A 24,408-nucleotide genomic window follows, 5' to 3' on the forward strand; every position below is an offset into this window, starting at 1 on the left:
GGCTGAGTCAACCTTGAGCCTGGTGAGAATTGAACTGCCAAATTGCAGGAAGCTGGCAGAAGTAGCCTGCAGTTCTGCACTCTGACCACTGCACTAAGATTTTTCTTCTTATCACATTTGTCTTTCCTGTTAACTATTTTGCAATCGGTATAACATTCTTTTGGCCTGTTTTGCTAAGGATGGGAGATTAACATTGTTGTAGTATATTAATCAGCATTCAACAAAGGAGGATGCTATGCATATATGTGTTAATCTTTCTTTTTTAAGAACACTTTTTAGAATGTCTTTTTTGTTGTTGTGTTTTTCTCTCTCTCTCGTTTTGTGTTTGAATATTTCTTGAATAAACTAAATATTGTACGCAGAAATAAAAAGGAAGGCGGACGCTTAACACTTAAAAAAAAAACTATTCAAAAATTTCATTCCACAGATTGAATTTTCTCAGCTCGTGTTAGAAAATTCATGAGTGGCGCGGTGGCCTAGAGGTAGATCTGTCGCCTCACAATCAGGAGGCCATGAGTTCGATCCTAGGTAGAGGTAGATATTTCTCTCTCTGGGCACACTGAGAATATATCTGCCGAATATAACTCCGCCCTGGCAACAGGAAGAGCATCTGGCCAGTAAATATTCAGCTCCACTCAGTTTCCCAGACTCCACCCCGCAAGGGATTATGGGGTCATTCAATGACAAACTGCAGAATTTTAACCAAGTGGTGCGGTGGCCTAAAGGCGGGGCTCTCGCCTCATAATCCAGAGGCTGTGAGTTTGATCCTAGGTAGGGGCATATATTTCTCTCTCTCTGGGCACAATGAGAATATATCTGCCAAATATAACTCTGCCCCGGCAACGGGAAGGGCATCTGGCCAGTAAAAACTCAGCTCCATTCATTTGCTCCGCAAGGGATGATGGGGTCGTTAAAAGAAGATGGGGATGTATTATAAAATTCATGAAAGTATAAGACTCACGTCAATAAAAGAAGCATTTACGTAATCTGTGTTTTCCTCGCCTCTCTTCACTGGAATGATAACTCGGTTGAACTCATCTGCAGGGGGTGGAAAAAAGAGACAAAACCATTTTAGAAATCTTTGGTGAGAGGCATTTAAGGAAGGATTCTGGAGTGGCATGATATGGCTCAGAAATGATGGGTTTCCATACCAAACCCCCAAATTGGCGACATCTCCCTTCAAGCCATTCAGGCGCAGCAGGGATGCCCACTTTGCAAAACTCAACGGCAGAAAACACAGGTAGTCCTCGGCGTACGACTGCAGTGGAGCTCCAAATTCCTGTCGCTAAGCGAGACACTTGTTAGTTTTGCCCCGTTTTACAGTCTTTTTTGCTTAGTGAATCGCTGCGATTATGGATACGGTCGCTAAGCCAATCTGGCTTCCCTGTCGACTTTGCTGGTCAGAAGGTTGCAAAAGGGGGCGGTGTGATCCCCCTCCCCCTCCCAGGACACTGCAACCGTTGTAAATAGGAGTCAGTTGCCAAGTGTCCGAATTTTGATCACATGGCCGCGAGGATGCTTGCAACGGCCGTTAAGCGTGAAAACTGATCATAAGTCACTTTTTTCAGTGCCATGGTTACTTTGAAGGGTCACTAAACGAATGACCGTAAGTCAAGGACCATCTGTACCTGGCAAAAAAAAACCAAAACAACAGCTGATAAAATATTTAAAAAACCGGTTGCTTCTCTGGAATATCAAGCCACGATTCATGGTTTACACCGATTTAAGCTGTCAGGGTTCCAAATAGCATCCAAAATTAAATCAGAGTCCAAGGCAAAGTATTGCTCAAAGTTCCAATTGATGAAGAGAGACATGTTGGCACATCTGTGGAAAACCCGAATCTGAAAGCTTCCTGGTTTTCCCCACCCAGTTGAAAGTTCAAGATCTTGCCCCCACACCCACAAGCCCATCCCATGGTCCAATCTCCCACTGCCATGCTGGCAGCTCCCACCCATCCAGTTCCGGTCGTGTAGAGGTGTAAAGACAAAGGATGACCTTGGCTTTCCAGAAAGAATTTTGTTATGGCTACATGTCATCTAACGCCTTACGATCCCAAACTCCCATTTTCCCCCAATAGAAAATGCATAGCAAAATAATTCCTTACATGGGATTATTTGGAGCACCCTGTTCTTCTTCATGTTTGCCGGCAAGTTGCCCGTTCGCATTTTGTCATTCTGGATTTTGATGGAGGTGAGTTTCTGCAGAGAGAAAGAGAGAGGGAGAAGCGGGGCGTAAGCATCGAAGGGCCAAAGAGAGGTGGCCGTTTAAAGGGACGGCTCTGCACGCACCGCAGAACCAGGTGTAAATGTACCTCAGCTTCCCCCAACTATTCAATCTCACATCCCGCCTTACACATGCTAGGGAGCTGGGTGAATTTGTATCAAGGACCAGGAGACGGTGAGTTCTAGTCCTGCCTTAGGCACGCTAGTCGGCTGGGTGAATTTGTATCAAGGACCAGGAGACGGTGAGTTCTAGTCCTGCCTTAGGCACACTAGACGGCTGGGTGAATTTGTATCAAGGACCAGGAGACGGTGAGTTCTAGTCCTGCCTTAGGCACGCTAGTCGGCTGGGTGAATTTGTATCAAGGACCAGGAGACGGTGAGTTCTAGTCCTGCCTTAGGCACGCTAGACGGCTGGGTGAATTTGTATCAAGGACCAGGAGATGGTGAGTTCTAGTCCTGCCATAGGCACACTAGACGGCTGGGTGAGTTTGTATCAAGGACCAGGAGACGGTGAGTTCTAGTCCTGCCTTAGGCACGCTAGTCGGCTGGGTGAATTTGCATAAAGGACCAGGAGATGGTGAGTTCTAGTCCTGCCTTAGGCACGCTAGTCGGCTGGGTGAGTTTGTATCAAGGACCAGGAGACGGTGAGTTCTAGTCCTGCCTTAGGCACGCTAGTCGGCTGGGTGAATTTGTATCAAGGACCAGGAGACGGTGAGTTCTAGTCCCACCTTAGGCATGAAAGCCAGCTGGGTGACTCTCTACAAGTCACCAGGAGACGGTGAGTTCTAGTCCCACCTTAGACTGGGTCATCTTGAACCAATCACCGGGAGACAGCGCAGTCTCTGCCTCTCAGCCCAACACACCTCACAAAGTTGTTGTTGTGGAACAGTAGGGGAAAGAAGGTGTGTTGGGTTTTCCCGGCTTGAATGATGTTTTATTTAAAATAGTAAAGGCAGGATACACACAAACAACCCCAGACCCATTCATATTATTCCAGCCCCCTCTTTGTTCCCTAGTCTTCTACGAGTTGCAAGGATGGCCTGGCAATTACGACCATCAATGTTAACGACTGCAAACAGCCCAAATCTTTGTTTGTTCATGGTGAAAGGGACGAAATCCTTTTGCTGAATCCATCGGTTCGGTCACCAGACCTTGATCTGGAGATCTCAGGCCTCCATGTGTGAGCGGTTTCCACCGATCCAACTTGCTCCCTACCTTGCTCCCTACCTTAAACTCTTCCTCCAGTCCGTTGCTGCTGCTGCTCCCCAAAACTTTGTTGTAAATCTTCTGGAGATGGACGTCCAGCGAAGTCACCTCCAGTTCTGTGTCTCCGTATAGGTAATGCTCCAGCAGAGCCTGGTAGATGAATACGTACTGCATCTACGAGGAGAAAGTTGGGCTCTTGAGTTTTATTTTATTTTTATTTTTTTTATTAAAAGAGTTTTATACAAACAAATTTTCCCCCTTTTCACCCCCCCGCCATACAATGTAAATCTCATACAAATGCTATGCCCCCCCACCCCCCCCGCAAAAATTCACATTCAAATATTATACCAAATACTTTGCCCCCTCCCCTCCCCCCCGTCTTAAAGTAAATTACTCGTTCACATATTGTACCCCCTCTCCTCCCAACAATCACAATATAAATTTGAGTTTTATTTATTGAGTTTCATTTTATTCATTTGGCTTATATTGGCTCGGTGGTTTTCTTGCAGAGACGTCTCATGACCCAACTAGGTCACGTCATCGTCATCGGTGCCAGGAAGGAGTGGGGTTTGTGGAGAGGAGGAGGGGAGGGGAGGAAGAGAAGGAGGACTCTCTGTGGGCTGGTTTTCTTGCAGATGTTTCATGACCCAGCTAGGTCACGTCATCAGTGCAAGGAGGGAGCGGGTTTTGTGAAGAGGAGGAGGAGGAGGAAAAAGGATCCTAACTCAAGCCCACTCCCATAATCCCAACCCCAATATTCCTAATCCCACCCCCAGGATTCCAATCCCACCCCCGTAAACCCAATCCCAGGATTCCAATCCCAATATCCCAATCCCACCCCAATAATCCCAATCCCACTCTGCAATCCCAATCCCAGGATGACTAATCCCACCCCCATAATCCCAATCTTCCTAATCCCACCCCCAGGATTCCAATCCCACCCCTTAATCCCAATCCCAGGATGACTAATCCCATCCCCATCCCCAATCCCAAGATTCCCACTCCCATAATCCCAATCACAGGATTTCCAATCCCATAATCCAAACCCCAGGTTCCCAATCCCATAATCCCAGCCTCAAGATGATGAGTAGAGCAAGAACGAGTGGAGAAGAGCCAGACCGATGATAGAATCGGGGGGGGGGGAGGGGGGGAATATGGATCCCATCCGAGAGGGGTCTCTGGGGAAAGACTTACATCAGTCTGTACCATCTGGCAGCGTTGCGCCCGGATTCGGCTCACAAACCATAGACATCCACCTTCTTCTCGGCGTGCATCATGTCCAGCATGGCATCGATCACAATGAAAGTCCCCGTTCGCCCCACACCAGCACTAAAGGACAGGGCGGGGAGGAGGGAGAAGGAAAATATATATAGATATTTCAATTTCTGTACTTTTAGATCAGTCTTGGCGAAACTTTTCGGTTCGAAAAGCTGAAACGGGGGCCTGAAGAGAGAAGATCATTCACCCAGTGTGTTTGTGTGTGCATGCACACCGCCACCTAGCCTTCTGGTTTCTAGCGCTCCCACACGGGTGAAATCAAGCTGGCTGGCACACCGGAAGCCGGAAGAGCAACAGGTGACAGCTAGCGTGTGCCACTTCCGCACGTGTCCCATAGGTTTGTCATCACAGTTTTTTTAGATCATAGCTTGCAGCAGGGGAAGAGTATAGACCAGGGGTCAGGCAAACTGCGGCTCTGGAGCCACATGTGGCTCTTTCCCTCCCTCTGCTGCGGCTCCGTCACTGGTCGGCGCCACGATTTTGAGAGGAGCTTCCGGTGGGAGGGAGAAGGGAGAGAAGCACAGTGCGCCAGGAGAAGACTTTATGGCAAGGGGTGGGCTTTCCAGTTGTCTCCACAATTGATAGGGCTTTCGGTTAGGACAGGTAGAGGAAAAAGGATGCTGCGCTAGGAGGAGACTCTATGGTGGGGGAACCGACTTCCAGTCAGCAGAGGAAAAAGGATGCCGCGCTAGGAGGAGACTCTATGGTGGGGGAACTGACTTCCAGTCAGCAGAGGAAAAGGACACCGTGCTCGGAGGAGACTCTATGGTGGGGGAACCGACTTCCAGTCGGCAGAGGAAAAAGGATACCGCGCTAGGAGGAGACTCTATGGTGGGGGAACTGAACTTCCGGTCAGCTCCAGAATTGAACAGGGGGCTTCCGGTTAGGACCTTTGTGGCTCTTTGAGTGTTTTCTTTTCTGTGGAAACAAGTCCAAATGGCTCTTTGAGTCTTTAAGGTTGCCGACCCCTGGACTAGACCATGGCGCCTGCCACGCCCGGAAATGGCCCTTTCCTCTTCAAAGGAACCGCACTGACCTGCAGTGGACCACGATGGCGCCCGCATACTGGGGGTTGCAGGTCTTCACTTTCTTCAGGAACTTCAGCATCCCGATGGGCGTGAAGGCACCCCAAAATCCGGCCAGCTGGTGAAGTGGAACTGCGTCACCAGGCGCTGAGGTTTTTTATTGGTGACGTCGCCCACCTGAGTGGGAAGGGGGCAAAGATTAGCCCTGAGATCATCTGGAAGCCCTCCCACGCCCACAAGGACCCCCGTGGCTTCAGAGGGATAGTAGATCGAGGAGGGAGGGAGGGAGGGAGGGAGGGAGGGAGGGAGGGGGAAGCTGGCGAGGAGAAGGAAAGGAGGAACACGGGATGGCGAAAGGCGCTTCCCTCCTTATTTTTGACACTATGATTTTTTTTTTAAAAAAATAAACCAATAAAATATTCTTTTGGCTTCCTTTATCAATAGCCCCATCTCCCTCTGGGGGGTACCTTTGTATTTGGGGAAGTGGGAGAGGAAGAGAGACAAAGCAGCACCCTCTTTCTTTTTTTCATTTTCACTTTCTCTTCTTTTCTTTCCCCCTCTTTCTTATTTTCTCTCTGCTTAATCTGTTTCTTCCTTTCTCTCTCCTTTTCTCCGTTCTTTTGTCTCTTTTGTCTGTTTCTCCTTTCCTCTCCTTCCTTCTTTCCTCTTTCTCTTTTTGTGTCTCCTTATTTCTTTCTTGGTTTCTGCCTCCTTCCTTCCTTTTTCCTTTTCTTTTTTTCTTCCTTCCTATTTCCTTTTTCTGTTTTTCTCTCTTCCTTTTCTTCTCTTTCCTTCCTTTTTCCTTTTCTTTCTTTTTCTTCCTTCCTATTTCCTTTTTCTTTCTCTCTTCCTTTTCTTCTCCCTCTCTTTCCCTCCTTTTTTCCTTTTCTTTCTTTTTCTGTCTCCCTCCCTCCTTTTCCTTTTCTTTCTTCCTTCTTTTCTTCCTTCCTTACTCTCCCTCTCCATTTCTCCTTTCCCCCCCCCCTCTCTCTCCCTTTTCTCTCTCCTTTCCTCATTCTCTCTTCTTTTCTTCCTCTATCTCCCTGGTTCTGGTTGGCTAGGACTCTTTCTCTTTTTGTGTCTACTTCCTTCTTTCTTTGTTTCTGTCTCCTTCCTTCCTTTTTTCCTTTTCTTTCTTTTTCTTCCTTCCTATTTTCTTTTCTTCCTCTCTTCGTTTTCTTCCTCTTTCCTTCCTTTTTTCCTTTCCATTCTTTTTCTGTCTCTCTCTCTCCCTCCCTCCCACCTTTTCCTTTTCTTTCTCCCTTTCTCTCTCCTTTCCTTCCTTCCTCTCCTTCTCCATTTCTCCTCCTTTTTTTCCTCCCTTCCTTTCTCCATTTCCCCTCTCCTTTTCTCATTCTCTCTTCCTTCCTCCCTCTATCTCCCTAGTCCTGGTATGGCTAAGACTGCAAGCATTGTATATGAATCTCCGCAGCCCTTTATGCACCCACTTTCCTAACAAATAAACCAGCAATCAAACAAGGGGATAGGGTAAATAAACCCATTACAAAGCCAGGCAACCCAAACACCAGCGAGGCCTACCTGTTGAATGCAGAATTTCCGCACTGTGTAGTCAACCAAAATGGTCATATCTTCCACGGAGACTCGGATATTCCCGTATGTCCAGCAACCCTGGTCTGGCCAATATTGGGCACATTTACACTGAAGAGAGAAACACACAACAGACCAAGATTCAGAGCAGAAAAGGAGACCATCTAACCACCATCTCCTCAGGGTCAGAATTCTCTCAAGGGAGGTGAGCATCTCTTGTAGGCCTAAAAGCCTTTCCAAAATTTGGCCGGGCAGCCTCACTGTGGACGTGACCCGATGGGTTAAGTGCCCAAGTCTCTCCGGGGAGTGGAGTGGCAGAAGAAAAGGGACCACTCGGTGATCCTATCAAGTCAAACTATTCTCCAAGGCACCTGAGTATAGGACAAGGAGCAATGGGTGGAAACTAATCAAGGAGAGAAGCAACTTAGAACTGAGGAGAAATTTCCTGACAGTAAGAACAATTAATTAGTGGAACAGCTTGCCACCAGAAGTTGTGAATGCCCCAACACTGGAAGTCTTTAAGAAGATGTTGGATAGCCATTTGTCTGAAACGGTTTACGGTTTCCTGCCTAGGCAGGAGGTTGGACTAGAAGACCTCCAAGGTCCCTTCCAACTCTACTATTGTATTGTATTGTATTATATTGATCCAACAAGGCAAGCTAGTTGAGGGTGGATCTGCAATCCCCAATATGGAGGGCGCCATTGTGGCCCACTGCAGGTCAGTTTTGTAGAGGAAAAGGACCATTTCCGCTCGGGCCGGGCACCATTTTTTAACCAGTGGCCAACTACGACAACTTCATGAGTGGTGGACTTCAACTCCCAGAATTCCTGAGCCAGCCGAGTTCCACATACATCAGTTCACAAGAGTGCCCATTCAAAGGTATAACGGCTTGTGAAGTTACCGTAGTTGCATCGTCAACCAGCTTGCCTTGTTGGCTCACCGAGTGGTCTCTTTTCTTGAAATAAATGGAAATTTCTCTCGCTTCCTAGCAGCCCAAATAGCTGGGGAACACCAGAGTTTTGCCTTCATCTTGCTGCCAAGTGATACCCATGGTTAAAAATGCCAGGATTGTACTGAATTAGTTCTTGTGGCTGTTGCGTAGCTGCAAAGAGCTGGTGCCAGAGAGTTGGGAAGAGTTTCCTACAAGGCACCTTTACTAAAAGAAAGCCGAATCGAGGACACAAAAATAAATCTTCATTCATTTATTATTTTTAACCGCCTTTCTTGGTTTGTTTGTTTTTTATAAACAATTCAAGGTGGTGAACATATCTACTACTTCTTCCTTCTAGTTCCCTCACGGTAGCCACCTGGTGAGGCAGGTTGGGATGAGAGAAAGGGTTGAGGTCACCCAGCTGGCTTACTATGAGGCAGGACTAGAACTCAGAGTCTCCTGGTGATTGGCCCGAAATCAGTGAGCCGGCTTTCATGCTTAAGGCACGACCAGATTGCACTGGGGGATTGGGCCACAGTCAGTCAGGTGGCTGTTACGGCTAAGGTGGGACTACAACTCACTATCTCTTGGTGATTGGCCCAAAGTTACTCAGCCGGCTTACGTGCCTAAGGCGTGACTAGAACTCCCCGTCTCCTGGTGATTGAGCCAAAGCCACCCATCCAGCTTTCATGCCTAAGGCAGGACTAGAACTTCCCGTCTCCTGGTGACTGAGCCAAAGCCACCTATCCAGCTTTCATGCCTAAGGCAGGACTAGAACTCCCCGTCTCCTGGTGATTGAGCCAAAGCCACCTATCCAGCTTTCATGCCTAAGGCAGGACTAGAACTTCCCGTCTCCTGGTGATTGAGCCAAAGCCACCTATCCAGCTTTCATGCCTAAGGCAGGACTAGAACTTCCCGTCTCCTGGTGATTGAGCCAAAGCCACCTATCCAGCTTTCATGCCTAAGGCAGGACTAGAACTCCCCGTCTCCTGGTGATTGAGCCAAAGCCACCTATCCAGCTTTCATGCCTAAGGCAGGACTAGAACTTCCCGTCTCCTGGTGACTGAGCCAAAGCCACCTATCCAGCTTTCATGCCTAAGGCAGGACTAGAACTCCCCGTCTCCTGGTGATTGAGCCAAAGCCACCTATCCAGCTTTCATGCCTAAGGCAGGACTAGAACTCCCCGTCTCCTGGTGATTGAGCCAAAGCCACCTATCCAGCTTTCATGCCTAAGGCAGGACTAGAACTCCCCGTCTCCTGGTGATTGAGCCAAAGCCACCTATCCAGCTTTCATGCCTAAGGCAGGACTAGAACTCCCCGTCTCCTGGTGATTGAGCCAAAGCCACCTATCCAGCTTTCATGCCTAAGGCAGGACTAGAACTTCCCGTCTCCTGGTGACTGAGCCAAAGCCACCTATCCAGCTTTCATGCCTAAGGCAGGACTAGAACTCCCCGTCTCCTGGTGATTGAGCCAAAGCCACCTATCCAGCTTTCATGCCTAAGGCAGGACTAGAACTCCCCGTCTCCTGGTGATTGAGCCAAAGCCACCTATCCAGCTTTCATGCCTAAGGCAGGACTAGAACTCCCCGTCTCCTGGTGATTGAGCCAAAGCCACCTATCCAGCTTTCATGCCTAAGGCAGGACTAGAACTCCCCGTCTCCTGGTGATTGAGCCATCCAGCCAGCGTCCATACCTAAATTGGACTAGAACTCCCCGTCTCCTGGTGGTTGAGCCAAAGTCACCTAGCCGGCTTTCCTATCCAAGGCGGTGATTAGTGCCTTACCTCTTTCCTCTCCTTCAGATTGGTCACCATGACGATTGTGGCTGTGTTTTGCTCCCAAATCATTCTCCAGAAGTCGTTCACCGTTTCTTCTTTGGGCCCTGCCGAGACGCCAGAGGTGAGAAGCATCCCCAGAGAGGAACAAGATGAGCTGAACCGCTTTGCCCCACGTCGCTCATCTAATCTTTCAGCCCAGATATCGCCACCGCAAACCACCGTAGCTTTTTCTACGTTTGAGATTGCCTGCTAACCTGACTCCTCCTCCCTACTGGTAGTCCTCGACATATATACAACCAAAATTGGGACCAGAATTTCCCTTGCTAAGCAAGACGGTTGTTAAGTGAGTCACATCTGATGTTAGGACCCATTTTTTGCCACAGTTGTTAAGTGAATCGCAGCACTTGTTACGTGAACCACGGCACTTGTTAAATGAATCATGCAGTCACGAAGTGAAATCTGACTTCCCCCTCTTGGCTGTGCTTGTCGGAAGCTGGCTTGGAAGATCACAAATGATGATCAGATTGTACCAGGCTGTTGCAATCATCGTAAATAAAGCTTCCAAATATTGATCAAGTGATTATGGAGATGACAGTTGTAAATGTGAGGACCGGATGTAAGTTGCCTTTTTCACGGCGTAAAAAACCAGAAAGTCCAGTTTCCTCCTGAAAAAGCACCTTTGGGATAACCATGGCCTGGATGGCTGAGAATTATCCATAGACTATTAACCCACCAACCACTTTTATGGCTGCTTGACGTGGCTTCTGTGGCCACAGCCAAATTCACAGTAAACTCTGCTTCCAAAGGATGGGAAACCCCATGGAAGACATCAGAGGTGGGTATTCAACAGGTTCTGACCAGTTCTGGAGAACCGGTAGCGGAAATTTTGAGTAGTTTGGAGAACCAGCAAATACCACCTCTGGCTGGCCATGCCCCCATCTATTCTCTGCCTCCCGAGTCCCATCTGATCAGGAGGGAATGGGGATTTTGCCGTATCCATACCCCAAAGTGGGGAGGGAATGGAGATTTTACAGTATCCTTCCCCTGCCACGCCCACCAAGCCACGCCCACAGAACCATTAGTAAACCTTTCTGAATCCCACCGCTGGCCCACCCACGATTTCCGCTACCGGTTCGGGCGAGGCGGTCTAAGCCGGCTGAATGCCAGAATGGGTATATCTCGCAGTATAGAAATTCAAAGGAAATACATATTATTTACCTTGTGCAGCAATGAACCTGTTCTTCTCCTGATACCCCTGCAAGAATAGATGTGAGACAGGAATGGAAAAAAAACCCACAATGGTTTTATCTCGGGCGTTGGTCAAAGACCAAAAATTTTGGCATCTTCTCCCATGGGGTTAATTCTTTCCCTTGCAAATATTGTCACTGCGTACAAACTATCTTACAGCTAGGAAAAATAAGATTTAACTGTGGATGACCTGACTCTACGGGTTAGAACAGATGAAGATGGCAACAAGAATCCACTACTGCTTTTCTTCCTTCCCAAATCTCCCAGAATGCAGGTAGTCCTCAACTTACGACCACAACTGAGCCCAACATTTCCGTTGCGAAGCAACACATCGGTCGAGGGAGTTTTGCCCCCCTTTTATGACCTTCTGTGCCACCGCTGTTAAAGTGAATCCCTGCACTAGTTAAGATAGTAACCCGGTTGTTAAGTGAATCTCGCTTCCCCGTTGGGCTTTGCTTGTCGAAGGGTTGCAAAATGACCCACACGTGACCCCCGGGGACATTGCAACCGTCATAAATACGAGTCAGTTGCCAAGTCTTTGAAATTTGATCAGGTGACCATGGGGATGCTGCAACGGTCGTTAAGTGTGAGAAATGGTCGTAAGTCGTTTTATTTTCAGTGGGCTGTGACTTTGAACGGTCATTACGTGAATTGTTGTAAGTCGAGGACTACCTGAACCTTGGAAATGTTGTTCCTGGCCTTTAGCAGATACTTACATTAATGAACGAGGCGTTGATATAATCGGAGTCTGGAACCCCTTCAATAGGTGTCAGGTGGACTCTGGAATGGTCATCTAGAAGAGAGAAGATGACCATGAGTGGCAAATACATCAGGGCAATGGAGGACCTTCAGTGAAAGTCAAACGAATCTCCAAGAACTTTCACAACTTTCTGGTTTTCAGTGCAGAGGAAAAAAACTGGACAAGCGACCACCCATTATCACCTATCACTGTTCTGCAAGATTCAATCTGGGTCATTAGACCGGCATTAGACATTTTATCTTCCGAGCCTTTGGACTCGTGCTGGAGCCCATCTTCAGCTACTAAGATTGTTGGACGAGCAGGCTCAAAAACAGCCTGGGAAACGGGAGCCTCGTCGGTCTACAACAGGAATGTCGATTTAGATAAAGGTAAAGGTTCCCCTCGCGCATATGTGCTGATTGTTCCTGACTCTAGGGGACGGTGCTCCTCTCTGTTTCAAAGCCGAAGAGCCAGCGCTGTCCGAAGGCGTCTCGGTTGGAAAATAAGATCTCTCACTCTTATTGTAGGAATGCATACTATATTTAAATTAACTTTGATGCGATGGGTGTGTTTAATGTTGTTTGCAGGATTTTGTTAATAAATGACACATACCTTAATGCAGGGGTGTCCAAACTTGGGAACTTTAAGACTTGTGGACTTCAACTCCCAGAATTCCCCAGCCAGCCATGCTGGCTGGGGAATTGTGGGAGTTGAAATCCACAAGTCTTAAAGTTCCCAAGTTTGGACACCCCTGCCTTAATGCGTACTTAAGAATACTGTATATGAGTATGTGTGTGTAATTAAAATAAAGAAATGTAAACGGGGGGGGGGGGGAAGCAACTTTGGGACAACTCAGGGCACAGATAAACTTCCAAGTGGCCTCAACGACTCTCTAAAAGGATGCAAATGACCAGCTGTCTGCAAGGAATATAAACCCTTCCATTCCCCACCATTCAGCCAGAACTGAAGAAGCTTCTTGGGTGAGAAGCGAAACATCTTCAAAGAAAAAAAACAAGACAGTCCAGCTTTGTCCACTCTTGGTGACAGCCGTGGCCTGGCTGACTTTGAGAATCTCCACAGATCTTTATGCCTAATCGCTAATCTTGTTTCTCCAACCTTCCACTCCTTTGTGATCGCCGCTGTTTTAATTCAACCCAACCTAAATGCTTTTTAAAAAATTTTGGGTCTTCTTCGTCCCCAAAAGAAGCCGTTTCTCTTTCTTTCTTTTTTAACCAAGAATTGGAATGACTGGCCTTTTTATTTTGGTGAGATTTTTTGCTTCCTTGCGATTCCCTGAAAGACAGGTCTCCTAGGCAACCTCCTTTGCCTCGCTGCGTTGCCGTTTGGCACCACAAAAGAAGGGATGGCCAAAAAATCAATAGTTCCCCAGCTTCTGTTCAACGCCTTCACAATAATAGCGGCTCTCGACTGGTTGAGAGGGCTTCCTCTTTTTTTTTTTTTTAAGGATATTCATATTTGGAGCTTGGGGTGTTTAAGCAGTCAAAATGTGGAGTAGTTTTTGCAAAAGGGGCAGAGAATTGTAGATGTTCTTTAGACAACGGTCACCAACTGGTGGTCCATGGGCCACTGATGATCCGCGAGAAAATTTTGGTGGTTGGCAGAAAAATTATTTGCATTTTGTATATTGCACTAAATCCGGGGTCCTCAAACTACGGTCCCTGGGCAGGATACGTGCAATGAACGCTTGTGTTGCTGCAGAGAGTCTCCCCCTTCGGGGTCTTTTTGTGGGGGTCGGAGGGGGGCAGAAATTCCGACTTGGGGGTCTGCTTCAGCCTCCTGGTGGGGGGCTTTGGGCGAAGGCTGGAGGGAAGAGCCGCTGGTGGTGAAGAGCCGGAGGGCCTCGTTCCAGTGGGACTGCATTATGGCCTGGAACTGGCTGACCGTCTCAGCCCGCTGAGCCTCCAGGAGCCGGTACCTGGCCTTGCACTCTTCCCTCTGCTTGGGAAGCCTATGCTCCTAGTCCTCAGTGAGGTGCTTCTGCTGAGCCTCCTCCTCGGTCAGATCCAATTTGAACTGAGCTCTTTTGCCAACTCTTTCTCCTGGGGGGCTGCTTAGCTCCAGCAACTGCTCCCTGTTGGGGCCCTAAGGAGCCCGGGTGAGGAGGTGAGGAGGGGCTGGGAGGGGAGAGGCGAGTAGAGGCTGGCGAGGCGCCCCTCGACGTGAGTGACATCAAGTTGGCCATGCCCACTGTCACATGACCACCTAACCACGCCCACCCGGCTGGTCGTTAGGCAGATCGTATTAGTGGTCCGCGGGATTTAAAATTATGAATTTAGTGGTCCCGGAGGTCCGAAAGGTTGGTCTTAGAAGGACAGCGGAGAAGATTATATATTCTTATACATCATCCACCTTGCTTGCTATAAATTCATGTGTATCCTATCTATGGCAATTTCCAGATATGGGGACTTCAATGCCCATAATTCCCTAGATGGCATGGCCTTTGCTGAGAACAGATGGCTGGACTCGATGGGCCAGGATTCCCACCCATAAGGCCTTGCTTACTGTATGTCCTACCCTCAAAACGACGCTATAAGGCTCTGAAAACCAGAACAACTAGACACAAGAACAGGTTTTCCCCGAATGCCATCACTCTGCTAAACAAATAATTCCCACAACACTGTGAAATCATTCACTAAGGCTGCTTTACTCTTAGTCTTCTCATCGTTCCTATCCCCCATCTCCTCCCACTTATGACTGCAGGACTGGAATTTTGTTCCTTATATCCTTACGATTTATATTCATATTGTTTCCTGATTGCTTATTTGTACCCTATGACTATCATTTAAGTGCTGTACCTTACGATTCTTGACGAATGTATCTTTTCTTCTAGGTACTCTGAGGGCATCTGCACCAAGGACAAATTCCTTATGTGTCCAATCATACTTGGCCAATAAAGAATTCTATTCTATTCTACTCTATTCTATTCCTCTATTTTCCATTCCATATTTTCTATTCCATTCCATTTCATTCTATATTTCTATTCTATTCTATTCTACATTCTGTTGATATTGTTTCATGATTGCTTATTTGTACCCTACGACTATCATTAAGTGTTGTACTTTATGATTCATGATGAATGTATCTTGTCTTTTTATGTCCACTGAGAGCACCTGCACCAAAGACAAATTCAATAAAGAATTCTATTTTATTCTATTCTAATTTTATTCTATTCTATTCTAATTTTATTCTATTCTAATTTTATTCTATTCTATTCTGATCTTATTCTTCTATTTCATTCCATTCCATATTTTCTATTCCATTCCATATTTCTATTCTATTCTATATTTCTTTTCTATTCTATTCTTCATTCTATTGATTCTACTATCATTAAGTGCTGTAGCTTATGATTCGTGAAGAATGTATCTTTTCTTTTATGGACACTGAGAGCTTATGCACCAAAGACAAATTCCTTGTGTGTCCAATCACACTTGGCCAATAAAGAATTCTATTCTATTCTAATTTAATTCTATTCTAATTTAATTCTATTCTATTCTAATTTTATTTTATTCTATTCTATTCTAATTTTATTCTATTCTATTCTGTTCTATTCTATTCTTCTATTTTATTCCATTCCATATTTTCTATTCCATTCCATATTTCTATTCTATTCTATATTCTATTGATATTGATTGTTTCCTGATTGCTTATTTGTACCCTATGACTATCATTAAGTGCTGTAGCTTATGATTCGTCACAAATGTATCTTGTCTTTTATGTACACTGAGAGCATCTGCACCCAAGACCAATTCCTTGTGTGTCCAATCACGCTTGGCCAATAAATAATTCTATTCTATTTTTTCAATTGCGCCCACAGTCTCTAGAAAGCAACGGGCACAAACTGTGGAATATCAATACATACAAGGCAAAATGTTGACATATCTGTTCTTCTCCTTGTTTTCTTCTTTGGAGGCAGCTTCACAGGTGGCTTGGATCGGACATGCTGGAAGCGCCTGGATGGACAGAGCGAATATAAATAACTTGGCTGTTACATCTCTTGCTAACCACGACAAACATTAACCAATCAAACCAATTCATTAAACCAATCTTCCAAAGAAAAAACAAGAAAGTCCAGTTGCCTCCTGAAAAAAGCACCTTTGGGGACAACCGTGACCTGGATGGTTGAGAATCTCCATAGGCTACTAACCAACCAACCACTTTTATGGCTGTTTGAATTCAGGGTAAACTCTGCTTCCAAAGGCATGGATAGAAAACCCTAGAGAGGACATCAGAGGTGGGTATTCAGCAGGTTCTGACCAGTTCTGGAGAACTGGTAGTGGAACTTTTGAGTAGTTTGGAGAACTGGTAAATACCACCTGTGACTGGCCCCATCCCCATCTCTTCTCTGCCTCCTGAGTCCCAGCTGATTGGGAGGGAATGGGGATTTTGCAGTATCCTTCCCCCTGGAGTGGGGAGGGCATGGAGAGTTTGCAGTAACCTTCCCCCTGGAGTGGGGAGGGAATGGAGATTTTGCAGTATCCTTCCCTTGGGGTGGGGAGGGAAATGGAGATTTTGCAGTATCCTTCCCCTGGAGTGGGGAGGGAATGGGGATTTTGCAGTATCCTTCCCCTGGAGTGGGGAGGGCATGGAGAGTTTGCAGTAACCTTCCCCCTGGAGTGGGGAGGGAATGGAGAGTTTGCAGTAACCTTCCCCCTGGAGTGGGGAGGGAATGGAGATTTTGCAGTATCCTTCCCTTGGGGTGGGGAGGGAAATGGAGATTTTGCAGTATCCTTCCCCTGGAGTGGGGAGGGAATGGGGATTTTGCAGTATCCTTCCCCTGGAGTGGGGAGGGAATGGGGATTTTGCAATAACCTTCCCCTGCCACGCCCACCAAGCCACGCCCACGGAACCGGTAGTAAAAAAAATTGAATTTCACCACTGGAGGACATTGAGTTGCCAATTCTGCAATCTTGGCATGCCAAAAACTAGGATGGATGGTAAGCTATACATTGCTTTAAGTAAGTTGTAATTTTATAAATAAACGGTAATAAAATTATGTTGGAGGCTGTGATTTCTAGTCCTGCTATAGGCATGAAAGCCAGCTGGGTGACTTTGGGCCAATCAACCAGGAGAGGGAGAGTTCTAGTCCCGCCTTAGGCATGAAAGCCAGTTGGGTGACTTTGAGCCAATCACAAATGCAACCTTGTGATTCTATTATTCTTGCAAACAGATTTCCGGTAAGGAAGGATGTTAGTGCTAACTTGCTCCACAAGAGGGCAGCAAAGCTTCCCTCTGGCAAAGGTTCAACTTTAGGAGCAGAACCAGAAAACACAGGTAGTCTATAGTATAAGACTATGCAGGTGGACTTCAACTCCCAGAATTCAACCTTCAGTTCAGGAAGTTGAAGTCCACCCTTCTACAAGCTGCTGTAGTTGAGAAACTCTGTACATATTCCTATGGCCACAATTGGGGAGGGAGGGAGGGAGGGAGGGAGGGAAGGAAGGAAGGAAGGAAGGAAGGAGAAGAAAGAGAAAGAAAGGAGGGAGAGAGGAAAGAAGAAAAGAAAGAGAAAGAAGGAAGGGAGAGAAAGAAAGGAGGAGGGAGAGAAGAGGGAAAGAAGGGAAAGGAGGGAGGGAGGGAGGGAGGAAAGAGAGAGAGAGAGATAAAGAAAGAAAGAAAGAAAGAAAGAAAGGAAGGAGGGGGAGAAGAAGGAAAGGAGGAAGGAAAGAGAAGGGAGAGAAAGAAAAAAATGGTTGGAGAAGAGGGAAAGAAGGAAGGGAAGAAGGAAGGAGAGAAAGAAAGAAAGGGGGAGAAGAAGGAAAGGAGGAAGGAAGAAAATATAAAAGGAAGAGAAAAAGGAAGAGATTGAGAAAGAAAGAAAGAAAGAAAGAAAGAAAGAAAAAAGGAAGAAAGGGAGAGAAGGAAAGGAGGGAGGAATGAAAGAAAAAGGAAAGAAAATAAGAAAGAAACAGAAAGAAGGTAGAGAGAGAGAGAAAGAGAAAGAAAGGAAGGAAGAAAGAAAGAATTAATTCCACGTAGAAGAAAAAGATCTAACTGGCATAAACTGAATTTCCACCATGGTGGAAATTTTTTTTCTTTTAAAATAAAAAACCTCACCATTTCAAAACACAGAAGAATAAATGAGGGGTTGAGAGGGGGGAGGGGTAAAGTGAGATCAAAGGTCGCCCAAGTACCCACACTGAATTCCTCGCGGAAGAGCTTGTTGTCGTCCGCCATTCGCCGGTTAATGTCCTCCTCCAGTTTGTCCACAGGCAGTGGCGGGTACTTCCGGTTGGTGCTGGGAGACCTGGCCAGCAGCGGCATGCTCTGCGGTTCTGCAGGACGGATGGACGGACGGAAGAGAAGCGGTTTGGTTGAGGAGACACCGGCCACAGAGGTCCATGGGGGGCCCCAATGGAGAGGAAAGGATGTGGGGGAGGAGTATGCAACAGCAGGTCCCTCCCCACTGAGTAAATTGAGCTTGTAAAAGTAAAGGTTCCCCTCGCACATATGTGCTAGTCGTTCCAGACTCTAGGGGGCGGTGCTCATCTCCATTTGAAAGCCGAAGAGCCAGCGCTGTCCGAAAATGTCTCCGTGGTCATGTGGCCGGCATGACTCAACACCGAAGGCCCAGGGAACGCTGTTCCCTTCCCACCAAAGGTGGTTCCTATTTTTCTACTTGCATTTTTAAATGCTTTCAAACTGCTAGGTTGGCAGAAGCTGGGAAAAGTAACGGGAGCTCACTCCGTTATGCGGTGCTAGGGATTCGAACCGCAGAACTACCGACCTTTCTGATTCCTTGAAGCCTCCGGAGCGCGAAAAACCGTCCCTACAGGAACACTGGAAGTTCAGGAACGTACTTCTGGTTTGCTCATAAGGCCGGTTTTAGCCCTCCGTAGCCTTCAGGGGCCTTCAGGAGACTTCCCTGAAGGCTCCGGAGGGCAAAAAACGACCCTACCAGCAAACCAGAAGTGACTTCCGGCTTTTCCGTAGGACCGTTTTTCGTCCTCCCCTGAAGGCTCCGGAGGGCAAAAAACAACCCTACCAGCAAACTGGAAGTCCGTTCCTGAACTTCCGCTTTGCCCATAGGGCTGGTTTTTCACGCTCCGGAGTCCTCAGGGAAACTCCTGAAGCCTCCGGAGGGCCTCCGGGGAGGGGGGGGCTGTTTTTGCCCTCCCCAGGCTCCTATAAAGCCTCTGGAGCCTGGGGAGGGTGAAAAAAGCACGCCAAAAATGGAGGGCAGTGCTGGTCATGCGTGCAAGACTATCGTGTTGGAAGAGGTCTAACTTGGCGAAAAGTGAGACTGAGGGTTTCGAGTTGCCGACAACCGGAGAAGAGAAAAAGCAAGACTCACCGATGTCGTCTGTCCGTCCATTGGACAAATGGAAGGAATTCCCAGCCTGTTTGTGTTTTTTGAACCTAGGAACAAAAAACAAACAAAAAATCGGGAAATCAGCAAAGCTCCCCCCAAAAGGTCTCATCTTCTGCAGGAAGAATATCCAGCGGGCTCGCCATCCTGACACAATTTAACGAAGGCAGGTCCTCGACTTATAACCATTGGTTTAGTGACTGTTCGACGTTACAACAGCACTGGGGGAAAAAGTGAGTTGTAACTGTTTTTTCACACTTACAACTGTGAGAGCAACCCCAGGGTCACGTGACGAAAATTCAGATGCTTAGCAACTGACTCGTATTTATGACGGTTACGATGTCCCTGTCATGCCTGCAGCCATCTTTTCTTTTGGATCTTTGGCCTGCCACAACTTTCTATTATTCTGCTATGCACTTTCTATTGTGGGAAGATGGGACTGTACGGAGACAGATAATATGTAGCCATAACAACATTCTTTCTAGAAAGCCAAGGTCATCCTTTGTCTCTGCACTTTTGCACCTGACCGGAACTGGATGGGTGGAAGCTGCCAGCATGGCAGTAGGAAATTGGACCATGGGATGGACTTGTGGATGTGGGGGGCAAGAACTTGAACTTTCAACTGGGTGGAGAAAACCGGGAAGCTTTCAGATTCGGGTTTCCCCAGATGTGCCAACATGGCTCTCTTAATACATTGGAATTTTGAGCAATACTTTGCCTCGGACTTTGGTTTACTTTTGGATGCTATTTGGAACCCTGACAGACAGGATCTTGTTGGGACCTTGTGACAAAGTCAACGGGGGAGCCAGATTCACTTAACAACCGGGTGAGTAACTGTAGTAATTCACTTAGCAACGGTGGCAAGGAAAGTCAAAGTCAAAGATATGACTTTGCTGGTCATGTCGCAGATGTCGAACGCATGACCCCAGGACGTTGCATCCGTCATAAATGAGTCAGTTGCCAGCAATTTGAATTTTGATCACGTGACCACGGGGATGCTGCAAGGGTCGTAAGTGTGAGGAACGGTCTATGTCGCTTTTTTAAGTGCTGTTGCAACTTTGCACAGTCACTAAATGAACTATTAGAAGTCCAGGACTACGGAGATACGTCTGTGTGTGTGTGTGTGTGTGTGTTTCCCTTTCTTTATCCCTTTTCACACTTTTATCCCTATTCTCTATTTACTCTTTTATCTTTTCTCAGCTTACGTTGTTCTTTTAATGTGCACTCTTTGCAAAACGTAATAAAATTATTGGACACGAAAAAAAGGAATATGCTGCAGCTACAGTTGGATTCTGCACACATACATGGCAGCCACAGGAGGCAACGCGTGACGTAAGAACAAACCTTCATCAAAAGAACGGTTGCAAAGGGACAGAGAGAAATTAAAATTAAAAGGCAACTTTCTGAATATTTAAGAGTTCAGACTCAAATCATTTCCTTATAAGCTGGTCTTCAAAGCAAGGGATTGTCGGTGAAGCGTGACCTGGCATAATTTGCGTGTTATCAAAATGCAGCAACTGGCATATCCACATTTAAATATTCATGAACCCGTGAATTTGTGCAACTTTGAAATGGCACAACTTCCAGCTCCCAACAGTTCTTCTAAAAACCCTCTGCTCCTCAAGCAAGGTTGCAACAGGTCGAACATGCAATACTTAAAATACAGGTAGTCCTCATTTAGCGACTGCTCGTTTTCAGTTTAAGGACTGTTCATTGCACAGCTCATTTAATGATTGCACAAAGTTACAACGGCATGAAAAAACGTAACATAATCCCCAACTGTGGGGATTCACTTAACAACCGTGGCAAGGAAAGTGGTAAGGTAAAGGTTGCCCTCGCGCATATGTGTTAGCCGTTCCCAACTTTAGAGGGCGGTGCTCATATCCGTTTCAAAGCCGAAGCACCAGCGCTGTCCGAAGACGTCTCCGTGGTCATGTGGCCGGCATGACTCAACGCCGAAGGCACACAGAACGCTGTTACCTTCCCCACCAAAGGTGGCTCCTATTTTTCTACTTGCATTTTTTACGTGCTTTCAAACGGCTAGGTTGGCAGAAGCCGGGACAAGGAACGGGAGCTCACTCTTTTACGTAGCGCTAGGGATTTGAACCGCCGAACTGCCGACCTTTCTGATCGTCTTAGCCACTGAGCCACCGAATCCCTATAAGGAAAGTGGTACGCTGGGGCAAAACTCCCTGAACCAGCGTCTCGCTCAACAACCGGAATCCTGGGCCCGGTTGCGGTCGTTGCCTGCAGCTTTTGTTTTGCAAAAGTTGCAAGGAGACGCGTTAGGTTGCCCATTGGCATGGTAACCCTGCCATGGTTGCGGTCACGTTTAACGACACGTGGAGGAAATGTTCCCCATGTGTGGGGTTTCATTTCTCAAAACAAACAAAAAAAAGGCACTCCACCCTTCCTGTCAATGGGTGGTTTTGTTCTGCAGCCTATTTTGTTTTTTTTTAAATCCAGCTTTCGGTGCGTGGATAATTTCAGGTGACAGCAAATCATCCTTTTAACGGTTTCTCGCAAGCGGGGACTCGATCCGTTTCCTGGTTCGAGGGGGGGGGGGACATTTTCATTCCTGGATTCTTGTGTCATTTGCAAGTTATTTCCATCTCGTCCTCCACCTCCTGCCTCACTCCTCTTTTCATGCTCTGCACCTAACAAGATGGCCAAGGACCTTTGTCCCTGATGACTTCAACGTTATTTTTGGAGCTGAAGAATGAGGGAGGGAGGGAGGGAGTGTGGGGCTAGATGTCATCTAACCTTTTCTGCATTTCTTTAAGCGTAGTGTTTAAAAAAAAACAACCCTGAAACCTGAATCTGTACGCTCTAAAGAGTCACAGACAAGCGAAGGCTTGTTTGCAGGAAAAACCCAAATTGTTGTTATGACAGTTCGTCACCCAATCAGCCAGATGTTCAGATTGGATTTGTCATTTTTTTTGTCTACCTCTGGAGTCCTTCCCGAGGACGTGGGATAAGCAGATGTTGATGTTTGGCGGTGTTCTCACCGAGGCTTCCCAAGAGCATGAAGCAAACTCCTTGTCCCGACAAAAAAACCTTTTAAATTAATTGACTGTGAATTCTGCTCATTCACATCCAGCAAAGTCTTTCGAGGGAGGATTTATGGTCACAGACCTTCTCTGGCTTGGAGAGCTGCCAGGCTGAGATCTGCAAAACCTGGCAAGGAGTCTCAGAAAGTCACGAACCAATTAAGCGAACTAATTGTCTCCTGCAAACTCCATTCCCCTTTCGCTCCCTTTTTATTTCCTCTGGGAGGGGCCATTCAGCGTCCACATGTGGCCTTACTCCCAAGTGGACCCCTGTTCTTTAGCTGTTCCCTTTGTCTGGCAACTCTGTGCATGCGCACACTGGGAACAGGCTCCAGCTGTTCTTCTGCCTCACTGATCTCCGACTCCGAAGGCAGCTGATAACTGGCATACGGCCCTGGCCCCCTCTCTGCCTCCGACACAGAGCCCTCATCAGAGCCTTCCCCAGACTCCAGGACTGGCCCAGGTTCCTCCCCAACCTCCTCCCTCTCCAAATCTGCCTCAACATGTGGTATTGAGAAATATCGTTGCAGGATGGAAGGTTTTCCAAGCGAAGTTGCCCTTTTGCAATTGCAGCTGGAGAAACGGATGTGTCAGGCAGATGTTTAGGCTGGATTCGGCATCGTTAGCCACCTCTGGATTCCTTCCCAAGGAACCTGAGACACGCAGATGTGGATGTTCGATGGCTTTACAAATATCATCGCAGGACGGAAGCTGTTCCTAGATCTCTGGGCACATTGAGAATGTATCTGCTGAATGTAACTCTGCATTGGTGACAGGAAGGGCATCCGGCCAGTAAACACTCAGCTCCATTCAGTTGCCTCCTTAATTCCAGGTTGCTTCTCTCCTTGATTCATTTCCACCCATTGCTTCTTGTCCTGCCTTCAGGTGCTTTGGAGAATGAGACTTGGAAGGGACCTTGGAGGTCTTCTAGTCCTAACCCCTGCTCAAACAGGAGACCCTATACAATTGCAGGCAAATAGTTATCCTATCTCTCCTTAAAAACTTCCAGTGTTGGGAATATTCATGACTTCTTGTAGCAAGTTGTTCCACTGGTTAATTGTTCTCACTGTCAGGAAGTTTCTCCTTAGTTCTAGGTTGCTTCTCTCCTTGATTCGTTTCCACCCATTGCTACTTGTCCTGCCTTCGGTGGCTTTGGAGAATAGGTGAACCCCCTCTTCTGTGTGGAAGGGTCTATCATATCCTGATGTCATATCCCCTCTAGTCCTTATTTTCATTAAATTAGACATACCCATAAGAAATCTTTTATATATATAAAAATGGCTGTATGTGTATTTCTAACATAACGCTGGAACGCCTCGAGCAATTTCAACCAGATGACTTACTCTCTGGAGAAAAATACCGTGGGGGTAAGACATCCCTAACACCCCTTGGGGTGTGTGTTCTGTTAAGATACAGCCTATTGTGCCTTAAAATGGCTTCTACTGCACTGCCGTAAAATGGCTTCTATTGTACAGAGCAGTGGAGTTGCCATGGTAACAGCTTCACAGTCCTCCACAAGGGGGCTCCCTCTGGTAAGGGGGAAAATCCAACATTAGAAATTATGTTTGGTCCGGACATTTTCCCCCTATAAATAAATACCCGGGCAAGTAAGTAAATGAATAAATCAAGCAGCCAGAAGAACGTTTTAGATTGATTCTTGTGTATTTTTCGATCATCTCTCGCAGCCCTGGGGGAGGGGGGGAGGCATACTAATGCAATGCAAAGACGAAGTTCACTCACCTTAACATGTAGAGGACAATAATAATAAATACTATGACGAGCAGGGAGGAGAGGGCTACCATGACAGCGATGATGGGGGTCTCATCTGGAAGAGAGAGAGAAAACATGAGGGATTTCAGGGGATCGATTTTGGCTCAGTCCATGGTGACAGGGAGTGTTTCAAAACTGCTCCATTCGGTCCCCGAAAGGTGGCCGAACGTTGGGAGGTGGTCAGAAAAAACTCTGAAGTGATTTGAAATGAAAAGCCAGTTTTTCACTTGTGCCCGTAAAGGCCTTCTGAAAACCACACGCTCTGGCAGCAAAGTTGGCCTAGTGGT

At 46.9% G+C, this 24,408-nt stretch overlaps 1 protein-coding gene across 1 annotated transcript in view; it reads right to left on the reverse strand.

The window, feature by feature from the left end:
• Positions 1–24,408, reverse strand: part of PTPRA (protein tyrosine phosphatase receptor type A) — a 119,743-nt gene that overhangs the window by 17,814 nt on the left and 77,521 nt on the right. The window contains 15 exon segments of the mRNA XM_081960097.1: positions 962–1,038; positions 2,105–2,198; positions 3,450–3,602; positions 4,623–4,672; positions 4,675–4,757; positions 5,743–5,827; positions 5,830–5,908; positions 7,271–7,390; positions 9,994–10,091; positions 11,206–11,242; positions 11,952–12,028; positions 15,855–15,945; positions 18,131–18,267; positions 19,287–19,351; positions 24,092–24,176. Coding sequence (XP_081816223.1) covers positions 962–1,038; positions 2,105–2,198; positions 3,450–3,602; positions 4,623–4,672; positions 4,675–4,757; positions 5,743–5,827; positions 5,830–5,908; positions 7,271–7,390; positions 9,994–10,091; positions 11,206–11,242; positions 11,952–12,028; positions 15,855–15,945; positions 18,131–18,267; positions 19,287–19,351; positions 24,092–24,176 — 1,331 coding nt within the window.

This window comes from Natrix helvetica (genome assembly GCF_964273705.1).
Source record: "Natrix helvetica genome assembly, chromosome: 7".
Taxonomy (NCBI): Eukaryota; Metazoa; Chordata; class Lepidosauria; order Squamata; family Natricidae; genus Natrix; species Natrix helvetica.